Genomic DNA, 17,782 nt, shown 5'->3' with positions numbered 1-17,782 from the left:
GATAGTATTATATTTAGGGAACTATTAGGAAAACAATGAAAATGAGTAATGAGCGGTATTACCCGACACTGTAGGGCAATGGCGCTCAACATAATAAAAAACATTCACGCGTATTTAGGTGCAGTGATCGCATTTATAATTATGTGATCGATCAATCCCACTGCATTCCTTATGTGTCCAGTTTGCACATACAGTACACCGAAACCACACTTCACCATCTTCACCGAATTCTCCACACACAGCGCAAATCTCTTCTACTTCCTGAAGAAGTGTGTTTGGATTAATGTCGTCTAATTCATCATCGTCACACAAATCATCTTCATCCAGTTCATCTTCTGATGTACTTTCGAATAACTTTCTTTTTGGTTTTTTAATTTTCTTTGCCCTGATCTTTGATAAAGGAGCAATGGTTGATTTTGGTTTTTCAGACTTCTTAGTCTTATGTTTGTCAGCTCTGCGCTTCTCTAAGACTTCTAGTTTTTCCTTCATCGGTGATGCTGTAAGTATCTCAGAATGCTGTTTGGTATTGCCGGATCTTCTTTTACTGGTGGTTTTTGAGGGGCTAGGAATAAGTGACATTTGGGTGATTAATATTGATTTTCTATTTTGTTTTGTTTCTAATGTAGAAGGATGCGATGGAATTTCTTGAGAGGTCGTCGGCTGTATACAAGATATTGTGGGTAAATTCTTGTGACATATTGGCTTCACACTGGTTGATAGTAGTTGCTGACTTGTTCCTTCAATCTGATTTTCGTCGTCAATCAATGAAAGAACTGAACCTTCACCTGGTGGGCTCAAATTCATTGCAGCCATAAAATCTTCATCTGAGTAAACATTTGGGTTCAAGGGCCAAATGCCACTTCTTTTGAATCCATTGGTCGCTTTTTCCACAGAAGAAACTCTACCATATGCTTGATTGAAAATCTTTGCAATGTCGTATGGAGTGATTTTTTGAGCTGCATCAGTCTTCAAGAAAGTTTCGCATTCATTGTTGAACGTAGATTTTAACGGTCCAAAGAAGGTGAGATCAAGGGGCTGCAATCTGTGGGAGGTATTGAAATGATGTGGATGCCTTTCTGTTTCCAAAAGGAATATGAAGAAAGTGATGTGTGACTGCTGTGGTTGTCCATTATAAGGAGGACAGGGTTATCGATGGAAGCACTGGTTTCCTTTGCAAAGTGTTGTATCCAGACTGTGAAAAGTTCAGACGTCATCCACCCATTTTAGAGCACTTGTACAGTGCTCCCTCAGCTCCATCACACTGTAGCTGAGGTGACATTCGTTGGCGCGGGAAGATAAACATCGGGGTAATGTAGTGTCCCGCAGCATTAACTGCACAACAGACCATAATATTCTTGCCCCTCTCCCAGCTGTTCGTCCCTTTAGATCAGGACTGGGCATCGGGAGCAGAACTAGACTCTAAACGGGGACGCTTAATATTCATCCGTGACTGAATCAAAGCTGCGCGGTGTTCGGCGGGGAAGAAAGGGGATGAAGAGAAATCATATGGCTCCCCGTGAGGGAGTAGAATCCGCTCTTGCTGCCCAGCTCTGCTTTAGATGCAATAATGCGCGAAGGAGTATGGACAGTTGAGACCTCGGTCTCGTCTACATTGTAGATCCTCGTGGCTGGAAAGTTGAATTTTGAAAACAGTGACTCAAGATTGCTATAGACTCGTTGAATTTCATCCTTATTAAATGGCAGAATACGATTAATGCTTTTTGCTTCAGGTTTCCTTAAGCTCAATTTTGGATGCCATCTTAGGAAACCGTAAAACTAATCTTTTTCAGCTTCCCTTTTGTCTCTGGAAAAGTTGTTTTAATTTCATGTCTTTTCTGCATATTCAAAAACTATCTTTTTGAGTTCGGAAGCTGTAACACCAAAGTATAATCTACAAATCGTCAAAACATACTCTTCAGTTTCACTTTTTTGTTCCTCACTGAAAACACATTTTGCACCTAGAGGGGGCATAAGGCTTTCCCGCTTTTACTCTGTCCTTAAGTGTGCTGAAAGGGATATTGAATTGCCGAGGTGCTTCTCAAATTGATGTTTCTGAAGAAACTGCTCTAAAAGCTGTTTTCATGGTCTCCATTGTCCATGCTGCCTTATTTGTACACCTTTCTCTTTGTTTCGGCATCTCTTAATAGTCGAATTACGCAGTTAATTAATAATATAATAAATAGAGACATCACACATCGTTAAAATAGAAAGCATAATAATATTTAACATATTGTATGCTTTAAATGACATTTTATTGCAGTAATATAAGAATATAGGATTAAATGGATTGTTTTCTGCAAGGAAATAACCTCAGCTGGAGGGTAATGCCGCTCAGTTGAGCGCCACAACCCTCCATAGCAATATTGAAATTCTTAACATGTACCGACGAAAGAAGCTTATTACAGATGTTTATAAATATATCAATGTGAAGCTGACTTTATCCCCTAAATAAACATATTAATTGTTAATAATGTAAAAGGATATTTGTTCACATACATTTAGTTTGAAATATGTGTGTTCTTATAACAAAATACTAACAAAAATATTCTCGCTCACAACAATTAAATGTGCCTTCCCACGGTAACCATTCAACTACTATGCACTTAGTACAGTGTCCGCAAAATAGCATCACCTCCTGAACTCTTCAAAATTTAAACCATGCAGATATATTAGCATGAGCCCGATTGCCCTCTGAGTGGTACAACCCTCCATTCCCCTACTAATCGTCGATCTTGCAAGCGGAGCCAGGAGAGTCGTAGAAAATATTCCGATATATGATCATGTTGACGGATATTGAAAATAAATCGGACGCAGACATTATGTAAACGTTGAAATTTTTTGAGAAAGTTCAGCACTTAGGTACAGGTGTGGTAAGGGAAAAATTAGTTCCTTATTTAATGGTCTGCTTAAGGAATAATTCATTACACTTATGATAGTATGATAAATAGATTATAAAAGTTCACTTGGACAGGAAATTATTGGTAATATTTGTTTTAAGAATTCTCATTCAAGGACATAGTTATTTTACGTGTCGTCATTGTGCGACATAAGATTTCCAACTTCACTTCATTTCACTGAGGAAGTCTTGCTCACGATACCGTTGTCCTAGGGCATCGTTGATCTTGTGATCCTCGGACGTGATGACAAGGTTCAACCGCTCAATTGCTAGAATGTGGGACAAACTAATGAACTAAATTTTTGTTTGTTGTACTACCAGCTTCAACTTTTCGCCATGTATGATATTTAGTACTTGTTTAAAAATCACTTTAGGTACAATGAGATGCAGTGACTTCAGTCATTAAAAAAGTGTAAAAATTTATAAAATCCTTGTATAGAATTTTCATTTATTAAAAATTATCAGACGCATTACATGAATTAGCAAGAGTCCGTGTACATATTTACTCAAATAATACATTCATTAATTTACAGTAGTAAAAGGACTATATTCAAAGCTTTTTTTTTTTTTTTTTTTACATTTGACGAGATTTTAAGTTTCATAAAAAGACTTAAGCTACCAAAATTTATAATTTTCCGAAACTGTATTAAAGAAACATACAATAATTCTGAGTAACACAGGTTCCATTTTCAAAGATGTAATAATAATAATAATAATAATAATAATAATAATAATAATAATAATAATAATGCAACAGTCAGGGTGAGCGTGCACAGAATATTTTCTTGACATGCCAACACGCTACCATTTAGCTATGAAGAAAGTACGGAATGAATAAGAATAACTTTGAAGTTGATTGGTATATACTGTATATGATCTATAATAGTAATCTCTCAAACAACGAGCATTTTCATATAACTTAAATGTAGCTTCACAACATTCTAAATTTTGATTACGAAGTTTGTTTTTGTACTATATCACAACATAAGGATTAGTCTTAACTGTATTATTGTGCTTTATATGCATGTTCAATGTTGACAGCTGTTTTTTTTTTACTCTCTGATCTCAAAAGTTAAAATTCATCTTCTAATCTTGTAATTTGTCTTCATTAATATTTTATGAAAATATAACAAGCGAGAAAGTGATGCAAACCTCTCAGTAGAAAATAACTAATTAGGTTTGTTCCAGCAAGCAATTCAGAACGCGTTCCGAACTAATACCGAACTTCTTTCGACGCATGTGCCAGTTGTGTACGGTGTCAGAACTAGTTCAGGATTTTACGTTGTTCCTGTTGAAACTGCATTTGTATACCTCGTTTTAATCGTGACGTTTTTTAGTTCTTTAAGCATTCTGATTATTGTATAGTCTCTGTTCTGTAAATAATTTTAGATAAGGGCGCAAATAGCCATAGATACTGACGCGCCCTTTTTAAACCCCACTAACTAACTAACTTTTACGTTGTTCGAACGATTCTTGAACTGTTCTTTCACGGCCTTCGGAGTTTCTTCTCATATTAAAATTTTATTCATTTTCCGGACTTAATTCGCCATAATTATCACTATCGCTCATGATCGACTATTTTTTTTATTTTAACCTGCCTAGTCTCGAAGCATTTTAACCATAACTTCAGATTAAACCATCTGCGCATGCGTCAACCGTTCAGAATTCCCAGTTCTGTTCTTAATCGAGAACCAGTTTCACTCGTTCCGAACGAGTTCTAAAGGACGTTGGAACAGGGAACTGGGAGTTCAGTATCGGTTCGGAATCAGTTCTAGTCTTGTTGGAACGCACATTGAGCTACTGCGATTCCGAACCATGCTGGAACAAACATATTGTGTGAACATTTCCAGGCCTTCGGAGTCGTGGAAACCATGTCTGACAGAATGTGCATCCATTCAGGTGGTCGAATACACTTCCGCTTCTCAGCGGAGGACCTGATGACGTGTTGCGACTATTGTGGAAATGGCTGTAATGGAGGGAAGGCTAATCTGGCTTGGATCTACTGGTTGACAACGGGCGTCGTGAGTGGGGGCCCTTACGGCTCACACCAGGTATAGCCATGCTTCTGATGACTGGAATTGATCCATTTAGTGTTGCAATAATGATCTGTATTACAGAATTTGAGGTGTTCCTCTTATTATCGAAGTGAGAGTTATGCATGTCATTTTTCGTGGTTTTCAATACTGGTATTCTGTGGTATATGTAAGGATAGGCGTACCTAGTTTTCAAGGTAAACTCCAAAACCTCACAAGAAAATTGTTCTTTCTTGATCTTATTATTAAATTATAGGGAACATTGTGCTAATTGAAATTATCATTTAGAAAAAATCCAAATTGCAGATTAACACGAATATAGATGTTCTCAGGATTTCTTATACTGCAGATATATTTTGAGGCATGCTCTCAGTGTGTTTGCCTATGTACAACGATTTCTGTTAAAATATTGGTTGGATTTTGTTCCTAATGCATTCCTCCAAGTCAATTTAACGGAACTTGCTCACTCCAATGTTTCCATTAGCCTACCTTTTATCCAACTCTTGTATTAATTAAGTAGGCTATTTACATGTGGTTGAATTGCGCATTTACGAGATTGAAGTGAAAGGAATTTCTGTTTTGTGTCAAGTAAAATAATTGGTATAGGAGCATAAATTCTAGTTCCATTCTGTGAACACCGCCTTCGACTTACCGCCTTTCATACGGTCTATAAAATACTGCTGCTTATTGCTGCGCTTGAGTGGCGTTTCTCGATCTCATTTCTACTGGACGTGTTTATACAGTATAGCTGTCAGTTTGAAATAGAATCACAATCAAAAAGGTCTATGAAAGATGTACTCTAATCTGTATGTTAAAAAACTGCTGTTAGAACGTGAATGAATATCTTGCATTGTGGTTTTATAGTGGAATTACGTTTGACGCACTTGATTGGAGGAAACGCTGATATTCGGTCAGCGTATCGTAGGGCTCAATCAGTTAAATAATCTGCAAACACTGTGATTTAGATACCTATTTCCAGGTTCGTCATTTGCAAAGTCCACAGCATAGCATTTTCCAACTTCCTCTACTTTCAAATACGATAGTCCAAAAATATGTCACAAACATGCCTCATTTCACTGTACATGTTTTGTTAACTCATTCAGTTTTTGAATTTGCCTCTACAATGCAAGAGCCAGTTTACGCATCTGGTTTGATGGCAATTTAATACTGAGAAATAGCAATGCAATGTGATATACAAGGAGCTTTCCATATTGATTTACACTTTCAAATTTTCCATCATCCATGGTCCACCATTTGGCTTGTCATTACAGTTGCAAGCTTATAGGCCTACTACATTGGTCTGCCATGAATGATTTGACTTTTTTCTTCCAAGCTGTCTTCATAGGCCCGAATACACTTACGTCCAAAGGTTGAAGTAAGTGAGTGGTGTGCGCAGGGAAGGTAACGAAAATCAAACCATTTTCCTCTCGAAACTTCATTACTTCCATGGAGAAGTGGCTGGCATGTGAGTCTAGTAGAATAATTACAGGTCTGGCTGGTGGAATGTTCTCTACTAAATATTTTAAGAATTGTATAAATATTGTAGAATTTATCCATCCATTGTGAGAGACGCATACTATCGAATTCGGAGGATTTGTTTTTAGTTGTACACTCAACCTTTGGCCTTTAAAAATGATCAGAAATGACCAAGTCTGCCTGGCACCATCCACAGTTGGGAGCACTGTTGTTTTCTCCTCTTTCTGCTGGCGTCTGCTGATAGACGCGTTTCAGTCCCTTAGGAGACACTATTTTGCACATAACTGAACCCAGTTTCGTCTAAATTCCTCACATGACTAGGTTTATCCATCAGGTTGTGGGTAACTAATGTCGTTTCCAGTTTGGAATAGAACTCTTGAATCGAGTCCCTGTTTGTTGCTGCAGCTGTATTCACTGACAGGTTTTCAGGCAGCGTCATTGCTAAGCCGTATCTGTCCCTGAAGGAATACCTCCAATCCCATCCAGCTATGCCTTCCACAGAATTAAAGGAATTCTTACGTCTGATTTCTGCAACCAGATTGAATGTCCGCTTACTGACGTCAGTTTCAGTCTATTTCCTGCATTTCCAGGATATAGAAAACCAATCTCTGTTCTTCAGCACCTCTTAATACAATAGGCCTACCATTCTTCATCTCAGGGACATCATCAGATCCTGGAGAAAGTGTAAGATACCTTTTCAGGCTGTTGAAAGGCACTTCATGGAACTTGGATGCCTTGTAAATGGACCATCCCTCCTTTATACATTTGTCAACAGCAGACTTTAGGTCGTCTCGAGAGTATTTATGGAATACTGCAACACGCAAAGCACCAAAGCTGTTAAATGTTCTTTAAATATATTGCTCACAGAGGCATTGTGAAATAAGTTCCATTAAAACCTGAAAGTTGACAGCATAAGCCAATATTTTCAACTCTCACAGTTCCCTTGAAAATATGACGCCATTAAACTTCTTAAGAAAATAAGCTCTCACTCTGTAATTTACAAAAATATTTGTGTGTTTTTAACTTACCTCATATAATAGAGTTTCCTCATCAAAACTGTATACAGCACAGGACATTTAATCACTTATGATAATAATAATAATAATAATAATAATAATAATAATAATAATAATAATAATAATAATAATAATGTGCAAAATTTAACACTGTTAGTCTGTTTCACAGAATTTTGTGAGCGATTCATGTCTTTGTTCACATGTTAAAGCATGGTATCCGTCACATTTATTCCCGCACAATTCGCACTCACACGTAGGGTTCAGTTCATTAAATCGTTTGAAATGAAATGATGAGCCTAAAAGTGTCCCGTTAAGGGCAAAGGCTTCTTCCTATAGAGGGAGAGCTCTATTTGTCTCACGCGGTGAGCTGCTCCGCATAAGAGATGTTTACAACCTTGGAATTGTTCACTTGGTTCACATTTTGCACTGTTGGATATTGTTCGCTTGTTTCTGTCGCACTGGTTTTAGTCGCTGTTCACTTGTCTTCTTAGGTTTTTCCAGTCTTCCCTATGTCTTGCTCTGCTTGACCAATGGCTTCCTACACATTCACTGAAGAGGTCGGCCCATCTTCTTCTTGATCTTCCGCGTGATCTCTTGCCAATGCGGGGATCCCATAGTGTGACTGCGTCCATCTTCCGTCTCTAAGTCGTGCAACATGGCCTCCCCACTTCCATTTGGTGTTGGTGGCTTGCAGTGCTGGATCTTTAATTGCTGACATTTTTTGTAGTACTTCGTTTGGAAGTTTGTTCACACATAATGTATGGTGGAACCCGTGCATCACAAATCTTGTCACTGTATGCCTGAGGTCGTAGTTTGTTTGCATCCAGTCTTGCATCTGTGGTGTAGAAGTCATTCCATACGTCCTCTGTCTTGTATTACTTCGCTTGCCGCCGTTGTTTGGGGTAGCATGTACCTCAGCCGGATATCCTCTAGGAGAAAAGTTTCTCGTGCCACCGCCTTAGCATCAAATAGTCTCATGGCGGTCTTTAGTGAGATCCGTTGTAGATTGTCAATGTCACTGATGCTACTAACTGCTGCGTTTAGCCTCTCCTGCACATGGATACTGAACGTCGTTCCTGTTGACTGGACTATTACTCCTAGGTATTCGTACACATTCTTTCTTAGTTGAGCTCCTTTGCAGTAAATGGCATCATCCTGGGCTAATCTTTCTCCTTTTCTGAAGACCACAAGTTCTGTCTTCTGTTCGTTCACCTGTAGGTCGTTCATATCCACCCACTTGACTAGTGCATCTGCTGCGTCTAATCACTTATGACATAGACTAGTTTAATAGTTATTTATGGTACTTGTAGGTAAGTGCATCTTTATTGCACGAGTGGAAAGATTTAAGCACGAGGCGTCAGCCGAGTGCTTAAATTACACGAGTGCAATAAAGGTCACGCTCACAAGTACCATACATAATTTTATCCATGACCATAACGAAAAATTATGTTTTATAAAAGAAAATATGTTGAAAATAAGTCCTCGTGTAATCACATACCATGGCATGGATTTTAGAATCAATACGTTACTAGTAGGTCATGATGTAGGAGGCCATGATTAGTAAAGAATGGTATCTAAGGCGTTGGATAAATAACAAATTATAATTAATTATATAATTTTAATATATATTTTTTCACTTTAAACATGTATTTTCGTCGTTTTGAAGTTTCAGGGATTATTTAGAAGTGTTCACGGAACTAATGTTATTAAAAAAATTTGACATTTTACTTCTGTAAACTTAAGAGGAATATTAAAACTTAATTAGTCATTTTGTCTGTTTAGCTCAGTTGGCTAACGCGTGTTGTTTTAAAATCCTATAAACCCAACTTCGTAGGTTCAAGTCTCTTCGCATCCCAAAAGGTAAATTATTACAAAATTTTAAAAAGATGCATATTAGATATGGATGTAATGTAAAAATTACGACGTAGCAGATAGAGAAAAGAGAAGGAGATTGAGTGTATGTATATTTAAGAAATGGTAATAAAGAAGTAGAGGTAGTGACATCTAGTAACTAATATATTAACCCTCTATGGCCCGAATTATTATTCTTTGAGAAAAAAATTTTTTCTCGTGCTATAGCAACTTATATGGGCTTAGTTAAGAATATAATGAGATTTTTTGGAAATTTTCAATTTTGTATTTTTCAAAATCGGTTTGTGACTTTGAGGACACAGTGGGCTATAAGGTTATCATTTCGCACTCGTATTCCCAAAAAATGTTTATTCCTTTTATTTGTATACAAGTGAATTGACAATAATAATGTGGTAAATATTACAGTACAGGTTAGAAGAAAAGTGATATAGATTTGAAAGAAAATCTGGATTGATTTGCAAACACGTAAAAGTTTTTTTCAGCATTCTGACAAGTGCGTCTATGTGGTGTGGAATTCCAAGAAACATTTGCTGGTTGGTGTGAAGCACAGGTGGACTTCGCACTTGGAACACACAACTTTCGGTGTTCCACCACACTTCGACTTTTTGCAGCGTCCCCTCTTTTCAGAGAAATGTGGCCAATGTGCTACTTCATCCGTTCTCACTACTTTATCCGGCAAAGTTGCACTGGGTCCTCTTCTTTTCTTTACATCAATTTCAGCCTGCAATGAGGAGAAATTTGATCTTCCTCGTTTCTTAGTCTTTCCTTTCTTCTCCTGACATAGGCAAGCTGCAACTGAAATTTTGAAGTCACGTAGACTGATCTGGTCCTTCGTGTTTACACTGCAGGACCTACAGTCTCTTCTGTAAAGTAACCATGCATTTACCACTGTCAGATCCAACAAGTGAAAGACAATGCGATGGTACCATTTCTTGGCTGTCCGATACAGGACTATAAGTGAATCCATAAGGTCGACACCACCCATAATTTGTTGTAATATATTACAACAGAGGGGCACTGAACATCGATGATTGTTTTTTCTTTCCTGTCCCATCTCTGGACAGTAGTAGTAGGATACACCCCAACAAAAGTGCTCAGCAAATGAACTGCTTTGTTGTCTTACCACTTTGTTGTCATGAGACTGATACCATCAATCTTCGTTATGACTTCTTCTACAGTTCCTCTTCCCTGCTACTTCCTATCCTTATCAGAGGAAAACTTGCAGCCACGAAATCTATTTGGTCTTACAGTACCAAGGGACAGAATACCAATCTTCGCTAGTTCCACTTGCAACTGAATACTGGTAAACCAATTGTCAAAGTAAACTTTATAAAAATGATTTCGTGGTACTGAGTGAGATCAAGTAAAACATTCCTCTGATACCAAATCTGGTAAATTAGGATCATGCTCCACTGCACCACTATAAAGTTAGAAATTATGCACTATACCGAAGGAATCACACAATACAAAAGCTTTGTAGTCTCACTTTTTTGGTTTGTTCTTCATGTACTGTATTGTTTCAGCCTATGTCTTCACTTGAACGCTATCATTCGCTCATCAACACAAAGATTTTCATTCATAGGAATGGGGTTGAGATTCTTCACTAAGGAATCTAGAAATAGTCTTATTTTGTATAATTTGTCATTACTCCTTTCTACGTTTTCATTATTATTGAAGTGAAGATTAGACTTTATTTCCTCCCACCTATTGCGCGGCATTGTATCAGCGACTGCTGGAACTTCAGTACCTTCTTTCCAATACATTCTGGAACCCGGCAAGCCATATATTGCATATATTGACATATAAAAGCAGCAACCAATGAACTGCTCAATCTCTTCTAGAGAAAGTTGTATTTGGTTCGTAAGATCAGGACTTGCTGCATAAAGGTTACTTTCATTCACCACATTGTTCAATATATTCTCATCCAATAGCTTTCTGAAATAATGTAAAGGCTCATCAGGGCAGTTGGTTCCATCAGGAAGTCTCCCTTTCCATGGTTGAACTGGTTGTGATTGCCTACTTTGTTTCACTTTCCAAGTAATGTCAACTGTACCACCACATCTTTCTGAATAATTTCCTGCTTGGGCATTATCCTTTACATCATCACCAGCATCATCCAAAACTTGGTGGTGGTTACCGGCAACTTCCTCATTCTCATCTGTATTGCTTTCTGGAATAATTATATTTTCTTGGGTCCTAAGGTTCTGATGCACTTCCACATCTTCACTATCAGATGCTAAATCAGGGTCATCAGATGCGTAACCTCCTACAGTTTTCACTTTAGTTTCGCTCCTCTTGTTATGTTCATAAAACCTCTTTGGGTTCATTCCCGAATAGACTGTGTAAGAGAAATATTGACGGTGCTGTATTATATAGATACCCTACAGTGATAAGAAAATTACACAAAATAAGGCTGAAAGTAAATATGTTACAACTATAAAATACCAATATTGTAAAATATTACCGGTACCGTTATTAATTTTATTTCAGTAATCACGAAATGGTCATAAAAGACAATATAATATAATTTTTTTTTAATTATAAAAATCAAATATATGACATATTATAATATGAAGGCTCTGAATACAGTATAAATAGAAATAAAAAGAGGATTTCTATATCTGCACTACCATGCTGCACATGCATATCCTCAAATGTAGTAGCCCAATGTTGCATGAAAGACACAAACGTATATTTATGAAATAATGCAAGATAAAATCGATTAACTGAATTTTACATTGTATAAGTGTTAAATTTAATACTTACAAATACTGTGAATATTTTTTACCACTTAAATTCACAAAGAATTATCACAAAAAATAAACATAAAGTTCGTCGATTTCACAACCTTCCCTCTGTGAGCAAACGCTAGCTTTCATATGCTATCTGGTGAGAACAAATTAAACTACTTATACAAACAAGGCATGGATTCTTAGCTGCTATACTGTAGCTTCAAAGACACACTGGGATACAGTGGTACTTCATCAAAAACGTATAAAAATTGAATAAAAAGGGATTGTTACTTTGAAGTCACGTTGGGCCATAGAGGGTTAAATTCTTGAGTAACAGTTCAATGGAAATGTATACGTGTGTAGCCGGGTACTGGAAAAATACTAATGAACTGTGAGATAAAGTTCAAACTGTGAGGTAAAGTCTTTATCTCACTAGTGAAATAAAGTAATGTTGAATAAAAGCCTACTTTACAAACGCAAAAGTATTTAGTAAAGGCATGTTTTTCGTTATGGTCATGGATAAACTATATTCTTCTATACTGTTTTCGCTATAAGAAAAATCCTGATGTAAACATAAGCATGTTGCTGTCATACCCGTCATTGGCTCCCAGTCGAAATAATCACATGACGCAGGAAAATATAGTTCGTATTTGGAAACCACAATCTTGTATTATTTGAAAATAAAATATTGAATTCTAGTTGTTAAATATGATGAAACATTTAACTTTACTCATATGTAAAACGCTATGTAAAAGAAAAGCTACTTTTATATTTTGTTATGTACTATGAACGCGGATGAATACCAAGTCTATCATGCTATCAAAAAGGAGTGAGTTATATGGCAGTAAAATTTTTTAATAGCCTCCCTATCGATATAAAAAATGAAACTCAAAACATAAAATTATTTAGGGCCAAATTAAAGAAGTACCTAATTTCTCTCGCCTTCTATTCTGTATGTGAAACCATGACACTCAATAACGCTTCATGAAATTGATACTAAAACTTTGTGTTGTACTAGTAGACTATATTGTAAATCTCTTCTGTATATATTCCAACTAGACTGTGACTATAAATTAAGATTTTATAATATTATTAAGTTTTTTGACTTGTTCCATATTCTAACTGTAAGCAATGTATGAATACCATGGAATGTTTATAAATACAATACAATACAATAAAATACAACAGTAATACCGAGGTAGTCTGTTATTGTAACAAGCTGGTGTCACTTGAGCTCGTAGTTGTTCACGTAAGCACGTGGTACTGTACTATGGCTTTTGCATCCTCAACTGTTCATTGTGAAGACATAAGACTTAAAAATAATTTAATTACAGTAATTATAAAATAAATGTTTCCTAAGCAAACGAATGCATAGTAGTGAGGTTATACCTACTTGACGAGTAACGGGAAACAGAATGTACAACAGTAGGCGGGAACACGTACTGAGAATCTATGGCGCCAAACAGTGGCCAATGAAGCCTCACTTCAGTCAAGTGCTATTGTTTACATTAGGATTTTTCTTACAGCGAAAGGATTATAGAATAGAAATCAACTTGCAGCAACTATAGAAGGAAAGCAGTAAACTTCTTAATATTTCATAAAAAGTCTGTAAGGAAGATCTCATTCCGCCATCTTGGTATCACCAAAATTATCGACCCTAAATAACCTAATAGTTGATACAGTGTTGGTTTGGTAAATAATTGACTGGAAGTATTAATTATATTATCTTTATTCTTCCAAATAAATCATTAAGACGTTTTGGATAACATTTTGTATTAAATTCGTGGACAAATGGATTTTATCCACTCATACACGTAAGGACAATAATTCCACTCATGGATACAATACTTTTGCTCACTGACATAATAAATAATTCTTATTAATATATTTTCAATACAAATTGAAATAAGTAAACTCAAAACAGTAATATAATCTGTTACACCATAAGAGAAATTAAATAATTATTATTATAACATACAAAATATACGAAGAGAATGTAGTGCAATCATCACGACACTGACATTTGTGCTTTGTTTACAGGGATGTCAGCCATACCTTATTGAACCCTGTGACCATCATATCAATGGCTCAAGAAAGCCGTGCTCAATTCCTCAATCGACTCCAAAATGCGTACATAAGTGTGAAAATGGATATAAAATATCTTATAAAGAAGACCTGCGTCAAGGTAAGTTTAAGTGAATACGAGTACGTATTGTAGGAATATGTGGAATGTTGCAGTAATAAGATTCACTTTAGAGTGGAAACTTGATATTAATTATCATAATCATCAATCATAACTAATGATAACCTCTAACATTGATATTATTAGAAACATTATTAGGGAACGAAAATATGCTTCGTTACCGTGAGCCTAGATCCTATAATATACCAGATAACCCATCGCTATGTTAAAATCGGCAGCACTTTGAAGAGAACAACCGCCAGGATCACCACCTGTCCGTCGTAAACGAACACGAGATGGCAGTACAGTCGCTAATGCAATTCAAATGGGAATAATGAATTGACTCCTTATGTAACAACTAGATGGCAGCGTAGTAAACTTGACAAAAGTTGTTAACGTCAAAGCCTATAAGGCCGATCTATCTGTTACATAATGATCTAGACGTTTTCCCTGATAAAGCCGGTTTTTACGAAATAAAAAAGTAGAGTATAATTTAATATCTATAATGGCCAATCAATTTGGAGTTGTGCAGGATAAAATTTATTCACTTTTACAGGAAAACTTGCTTACATTGTGGTAGGATACGCCGAAGACATTCAAAAAGAGATAATGATGAACGGTCCTGCTGGAACAGTGATGGCGATATACACAGATTTTCTGTATTATCGGTCAGGTAATAAATATAATGTTATTTATAGCTAAATATATTATGTTATGTTACAAAATCTAATGCTGTAAGTAATGTTTTTCAAAAGTAATCTGCAGTAAATATTAATTACATAATTTTGTATTTATTTTTCGAAGGAGTTTACCAACATCTCCAAGGAGAACTTCTTGGTCACCATTCGGTAAAGCTACTAGGATGGGGAGTGGAGAATGGCACACCGTACTGGATAGCTGCAAACTCCTGGAATAATAACTGGGGTGATAAAGGGTATTTTAGAATCATACGAGGAAGAAACGAATGTGACATTGAAAACGAAATATATGCTGGCCTTCTGGAACTCTAAAATGTATCATAAGAGTTAGTGTGTATGACGCACAAGATCAGGGTACTATCCGTCCGATTCATTATGTCGCAGGGTCGTCGAAACGGGAGAAATCACGTGACAGCTACTTAACGGGGACCTTTTGTTTAAGTTATTTTAAATAGTTGTATAATATTACGTAGAATTTCAATTCCGTATTAGAGAAAATATTTTCAGGAAAGAGCCTAACATCCCAGCCTTTACAGACTGGCCGCAGAAACCATTGAGGGATGCGACATAACCACTCGAACGGACAGTATTTAGCACGTCATGCAAAACAGTAAACAGCAATGGAACAAATTTGGACTTTGATAAATTAGAGAGGCAGTGAATTCACAATGTACAGCTTGATTCAGGGATTTTGGCCCATGCAAAAAGTAAGTAGATAGACTAAAAGCGAGTTATTCATCACTACTGGCGGGCTGGGTCGCACAGGACAGGCCATACAGTCATAACACTTTCTTCTTATCATATGGCGGTACACTCCGTCTCAAAACACAGTATTCTTCCACACGTCTGTTGACTAAACAATGCTATGACTTATATTTTCTTGGCATGGAGTGTCCCTCAACTACGAGCATAGATATTTTCATTCTTCCTCTTCCCTCTTCCCCTCCTATGTACATTTGTGACTAAATTTCTTTCTTATGACGCAAAACACAGCTCGCTCACTAGCCAAACAACCAAGGACAGGGGCCAAGATCGTTGAATCGAGCTGCACCTGTTACTTTGTATAACAATTGAGGTTTTTTTTTATGTTGGTGATAAGCTATAATGAGGTAATTTTTATCTCAGAGTGCTTTCGGTGAATGAATAAATAAAGTTTATATTATATTGAACATCACTTTTCAAACTGTAATGAAAAGAATATTAGACAAAGCATTACCTCAATTTTTTCACTCCTGTTATTCTTCCTGACATCGATATGCAAGCTTCCCACACTGAGATCCTTTGTTTCCTCTTCCTTCGTCATTTGACCCATATTTTCATAATCCTTACTGTATTGTCAGTTTTACTATGTCAGCTATTTTGTCCCTAAAAACTTATCTACACCCTCATTAAAAACCGTTTGGAATTGAATTTAAAATATTTTCTGGAAAAAAAAAAAAAATATATATATATATATATATATATTTTTATTAGGTTATTTTACGACGCTTTATCAACAGCTTAGGTTATTTAGCGTCTGAATGAGATGAAGGTGCTAATGCCGGTGAAATGAGTCTGGGGTCCAACACCGAAAGTTACCCAGCATTTGCTCATATTGGGTTGAGGGAAAGCCCCGGAAAAAACCTCAACCAGGCAACTTGCCCCGACCGGGAATCGAATCCGGGCCACCTGGTTTCACGGCTAGACGCTCTAACCGTTACTCCACAGGTGTGGACTATATATATATATATATATATATATATATATATATATATATATATATACTCGTATGTTCTTCGCACAAACCTAGATTTGTAGTGCCAAGTGACTCCACAGAAAGTACAAAAACACACAGTCCGCATGTACCACGTGTGGAAGTTCAAGGGCGTTTCTCAGAAGTTGCAAGCGTGTAGTTCGTCTTTGTCTTTTGTGAGCTACTGAAGGGGTTACTCACTCGTGCGTAATGTACTGTCGGTGACTCAGGAGAAGACGAGAGCGGACTGAGGAGGAAGGGATGTGAACAGATAACGTACGACAACACGTGAAATATTTGTATTGCAGTAAGCGGAAACATTAGGTCTCCTTCTGTTCAACTTAGCTTTAATTTCCATACGCATTGTTACTCATGTTTCCTGCACGAGTAATAATCCGGCTACTGGGATGCTTATCTGAGCGATGTTTATAATAATCAGCAGCGATAGTCAAGAAGGTCACATTCTTTCCTCTCGTCTTGTCCTGAGTAACGGACAGTAGTTCAGTTAGTTGTGTATTTTCTCATTGTTTGAGAACACTGCTCATTTGTGAGTAGTGTAGTGCAAGTTATTGTGTTTTATAGGGTAACGCCATCAATTCAAGAAATGGGTTACAACTGACCAGAATTGCGGACAATAATATTGCTCTTTTAGATATTGATCATTTGTAGCCTTACCTGTGGAATGCACTTTTCAAAAGTTGTAATTGTGACAAGGTTTTACAACAATACAGTAAAAGTAAATAAAAGTATGATGAATACTGGAGATATTACCTGCAGTGAAGGTAATATTTTTTTAGAACAAAAACACGTTTTTATAAGCAAAAGTAACAAATATAAGAATTAGACCCTTTTTACTTATCCTCCGGACCCTTTACATCCGGACATTACATTTGTTGTTTTATATTTGTTTTTGCATTGTTGATATTTCGGACTTTATACATCCGAATATTTTATAAAATGTTATTGTTTTTGAAATGTGATACACAATTTATCTCTGGTGGCCTTAGTTTTATTATTTTATCTGTTCGTTCTGAATACCACCTAGGGTCGTAGAATTGCTCACTTTTATAATTCTGTACAAGTCACCTTGTGTATACTGCATTTGTGTACCTCGTTTTACCGTGAAAACGCTTTTTAGTTCTTTT

At 36.6% G+C, this 17,782-nt stretch overlaps 1 protein-coding gene across 4 annotated transcripts in view; it reads left to right on the top strand.

Annotated features, from left to right (window-relative positions):
• Positions 1–17,782, top strand: part of LOC138707389 (cathepsin B-like) — a 57,438-nt gene that overhangs the window by 11,227 nt on the left and 28,429 nt on the right. For 2 of the 4 annotated variants that reach the window (XM_069836750.1, XM_069836759.1), the window contains exon 4: positions 4,747–4,947. In XM_069836750.1, coding sequence (XP_069692851.1) covers positions 4,747–4,947 — 201 coding nt within the window. Of the gene's footprint in view, positions 1–4,746; positions 4,948–14,065; positions 14,211–14,763; positions 14,881–15,011; positions 16,075–17,782 lie in introns of those variants that run through there. The other 2 variants (XM_069836795.1, XM_069836769.1) reach the window with 2 other exon arrangements.

This window comes from Periplaneta americana, chromosome 1 (genome assembly GCF_040183065.1).
Source record: "Periplaneta americana isolate PAMFEO1 chromosome 1, P.americana_PAMFEO1_priV1, whole genome shotgun sequence".
Classification (NCBI taxonomy): domain Eukaryota; kingdom Metazoa; phylum Arthropoda; class Insecta; order Blattodea; family Blattidae; genus Periplaneta; species Periplaneta americana.
This window is presented reverse-complemented; position numbering and strand designations above follow the sequence as displayed.